Source organism: Carlito syrichta, unplaced genomic scaffold, assembly GCF_000164805.1.
Source record: "Carlito syrichta isolate Samal-C Ts95f unplaced genomic scaffold, Tarsius_syrichta-2.0.1 Scaffold97032, whole genome shotgun sequence".
Classification (NCBI taxonomy): Eukaryota; Metazoa; Chordata; class Mammalia; order Primates; family Tarsiidae; genus Carlito; species Carlito syrichta.
The window spans coordinates 66218-69970 of NW_007041128.1; the positions used below are offsets into that span (position 1 = coordinate 66218).

At 47.1% G+C, this 3753-nt stretch overlaps 1 protein-coding gene across 2 annotated transcripts in view; it reads right to left on the reverse strand.

Moving 5' to 3' along the window:
- Positions 1-3753, reverse strand: part of IARS (isoleucyl-tRNA synthetase) — an 84706-nt gene that overhangs the window by 27355 nt on the left and 53598 nt on the right. For both annotated transcript variants that reach the window (XM_008062825.2, XM_021714779.1), the window contains one exon: positions 1761-1905. In XM_008062825.2, coding sequence (XP_008061016.1) covers positions 1761-1905 — 145 coding nt within the window. The remainder of the gene's footprint in view (positions 1-1760; positions 1906-3753) is intronic.

Consider the following 3753-nt stretch of genomic DNA (forward strand, 5'->3'; position numbering starts at 1 on the left):
GATGAGGTCTCGCCAAGTTGCCCAGGTGGGTCTCGAACCTGCGGGCTCAGGAAATCCACTTACCTCAGCCTCCCAAAGGTGCAGGATTACAGGCTAAGCCACCAAGCCCCAATGATAAATAAATTTTTTAATCACTTAAACTGAAAGATTAGCAAAAATCAAAAACCTCAGACCCCACTAGCAGTGTAAATTTCTGATTCTCAGTAAAATTTTCAAGATAAACCACTAACTCGAGACATTAAGTTTATTATGTTTTTGAGTAAAATAAAGAGAATTAGAAAAAAATTACTTCTCTGCATCAAAGAATATAAATGAATATTCTAAAATACTTGTCAGTAAGTGTAGGTTTGGTTTCTTTAAACCTAAGGAAGAAAGAATAGCAAAACTGTCTAGGATTGAATGACTGACCCACAAACTGAAAATGAATAACAGGAATTAATTTCTAAGCCAAGGCTACTCATTTTACCTAGAATGCTCCATCCCACCTTCTTTTTGCTTTGCAGACTCCTTGATCTTAAAGGCCCATTTCACCAGTCCCTGCTTCGCAAACAGAAGTCACGGCCCACTTTGGTTCTCAGGCAGCACCACCACCTGGCTGGCAGCGGTAATATGACTCCTTCCCTGAGTTTAAGGGCCTGATGGTGGAGTCTGAGTCTTGCTGTCATGTCCAGATGGGCCCCGACTGTGGGCAGGCTTGACACAGACTGTATTCTTGAGTCCCACACCAGTGGGTCCTGCAGAGTGCACCGGCCCAAGGATTGTTAGTCCTTTCTGGCACAGAACCACGTGCAGGAGAGGTAGCAGGATTGCAAAGAGAGGAAGAACGCTGGGAGCATGTGGAAGATGTCTGCCTCTCTCAATTCACAGGGAAAAGTCCTTGTTGAGAACCTCAGGTGAACATGCTGTGCTCTTGTTAGCAGAATGAGCAGATCCTAGAGGCAGCAGGAGCAAGTGAACTGCCTGCTGAGTGGTAAGATCAGAGCTCAGCTCTCCAGCCAGTTTCTTGGACTACTCAAGCAGGAATAACATCACACATTCATTTAACCATAATTTACTAGCAATTTTACTCATGAGGTGCAGTAGATAAGAACATGAGTGGCTATTGGGGTCCTGATTCCAAACTGGTCTTGAAAGCACTTACAGAAACTTGTGCAGTGAAGATGATGGGGCCCTGAGTATGGTCAGAGGGTGCAGGAGCCCCTATACAGGGCTTCTCAGGAGGGCATCCTAGGTGAGGCGGTAACTGCCCTGAAGGGCACTTTCACATACACCACACTGTTATTTGTGGTCCTAACAACCTGTTGAGAGCTGCTGTCATGCTCAGACTCAACTCAAATGCCACTCCACTGAGTGGCTTTCCCTGACTACCCATCAAGTAGCTGGCCCTAACCTCTATGACTTTGCCCTTCACCAGGCGCTTCCTCTCTGACAGTAGCTGACTTTTCACTGTCTAATTCCCCACCCCACTATTACACGAGGGGCGTCTCACTTGACATGTGTTTCTGGGTCCAAGAGCCGGCTGACTAAATGACACAACCTTCTTGTACAAGCGGGGCTCCAGGCCCTGAAGATGTGGATTTCTGCTCAGAGGGCTGAGCTCTAGGTCCCAGGCTCCCAGCACAGCCAGGACCCAAATGCTCGTCACATTTGTATGGGCTTCCTGTCGCTCTGGGTCCCCCCAACATTGGGTGGCAGAGAATGGTGGCCCTGAGGTCTCGCATAGAGCTCCAGAGACACATGCAGTCCACAGGGGTCCATACCTTCTGGAGCCTCAGGACATTCTGGATGAAGAAGCGATAGGCGTTGTACCACGGGAGCAGCACATCTTTAAGGACGTCCCTCACACCCTCCTCCTTAAAGCGGAGGTTTTCTGCTCTCACCACAGGGGAGTTAATCAGATATAATCTGGAACAAGGAGAAAAATTACAGAGAAAACGTACATAGACAAAATATTACCACTTGACATATTGAGAGGGTAAGGTGAAAATCAGCACTTTTCTCTACAAAAGGAGAAATTATGAATACTCTTGGAATGGTCAATTTATTTACTTATTTTTATTATTTATTTCTTTTTTGAGTTGGAGTCTCACTCCATCGCCCAGGCTAGAGGGCTGTGGCACACTCACAGCCACACCAGCGTCAACCTGCTGGGCTCAGGCGATCCTTCTGCCTCAGCCTTCCTAGTAGCTGAAACCACAGGCACACACTACCACATCCGGCTAATTTTTAATTTATTGTAGAGATGAGGTCTCGCCAAGTTGCCCCGGCTGGTTTCGAACCCGCGGGCTCAGGCAATCCACTTGCCTTGGCCTCCCAAAGTGCTAGAATTACAGGCTAACCCACCGAGCCCGGCCCGGCATGGTCAATTTGAAACTCACAAAGTTCTTACTTTGTGTAAGAGATTTAAAATTATAAAGAGGTGTGTGTAACTCCACGTGAAAATATGACACTGGGCCAGCAGAGGAAGGCTGGCCTGGTCCTCATTGAGAGTTATCTATTCCTTCCTGTGGACACCACCTGTATCCCTACTGAGTGTGGACACAGGGATTCACAAAGAGCAGCCTTCAGAGCACAGAGTCCGACGTCTCATGGGCAGAGGGTAGGGGTGCGGCTAAACATCCTCCAGTGCAGCCCCCACCACAAAGAATTGCCCAGCCCAAACTGCCAGTAGCACCAAACGTGGGTCTAACAGATAACTGAAGATTCGAGGGACAGCCCCACTACGTGCTCCTGGGCAACACTGTTCCTGAGTGAAGGTGCTCAGTCACAGGCCTGGGCATGGTCTCATGTCTATGGGGATGCTGAACACGATCTCAAGGTCCCTTTCAACTTGACCATGTGTGATTTCATGATCATGACGATTTTAGGCAGTGGCTCAAATTTCTCTAAAAGCTTTTCAATGTTAATTTTTCTTTGCTCTAGCATAAATATCTCTCACATGGCTCTGTAAGTGCAAATTTAAAATAATGAAAGAGAGTTCTAATGCAAACAAGATGGAATCTAGAAAGGAGGTGAAGTAGAGGCAACTGGCAACTAGCCTGGAGTACTTGGATAGATTATAGAAATCCAACACACGTCCTTTTACTCAAGCAGACCTCTAGGTTTAAAAATGCCTTTCTCATTTAGAGAACTACTTGGGGGATTAAAGACAATAACTATACCGCCATAACACTCCATAATACAGATACTTTTTTTTTTTTAAAGTCAGAGTCTCACTCTGTCGCCCAGGCTAGAGTGCAGTGGCATGGTCACAGCCACTGCAGCCTTGACCTGCTGGGCTCGGGCGATCTCTTGGCCTCAGCCTTTCAAGTAGCTAAAACCATAGACACACACCACTACGCCCAGTTAACTTTTTCGATTTATTGTAGAGACAAGGTCTTGCCATATTGCCTAGGCTGATCTCAAACCCCTGGGCTCAGGCAATCCATTTACCTCTGCCTCCCAAAGTGCTGGGATTATAGGTTTGAGCCACCACACCGGGAGATACATTTAAAAACCCTAATTATAAACCAAATCTAAGAACTGTAACTAACAGGATGAGAGATGGTTACATTAAAAAATGACAAATAAGCCGGGCTTGGTGGCTCAGCCTGCAATCCCGCGCCTTGGGAGGCTGAGGTGAGTGGATTGCCTGAGCCCACTGGTTTGAGACACGCCTGGGCAACTTGACGAGACCTCAACTCTACAATAAATCAAAAATCAGCCGGGTGTGGTAGCGCACGCCTGTAGTTCCAGCTACTCGGAAGGCTGAGG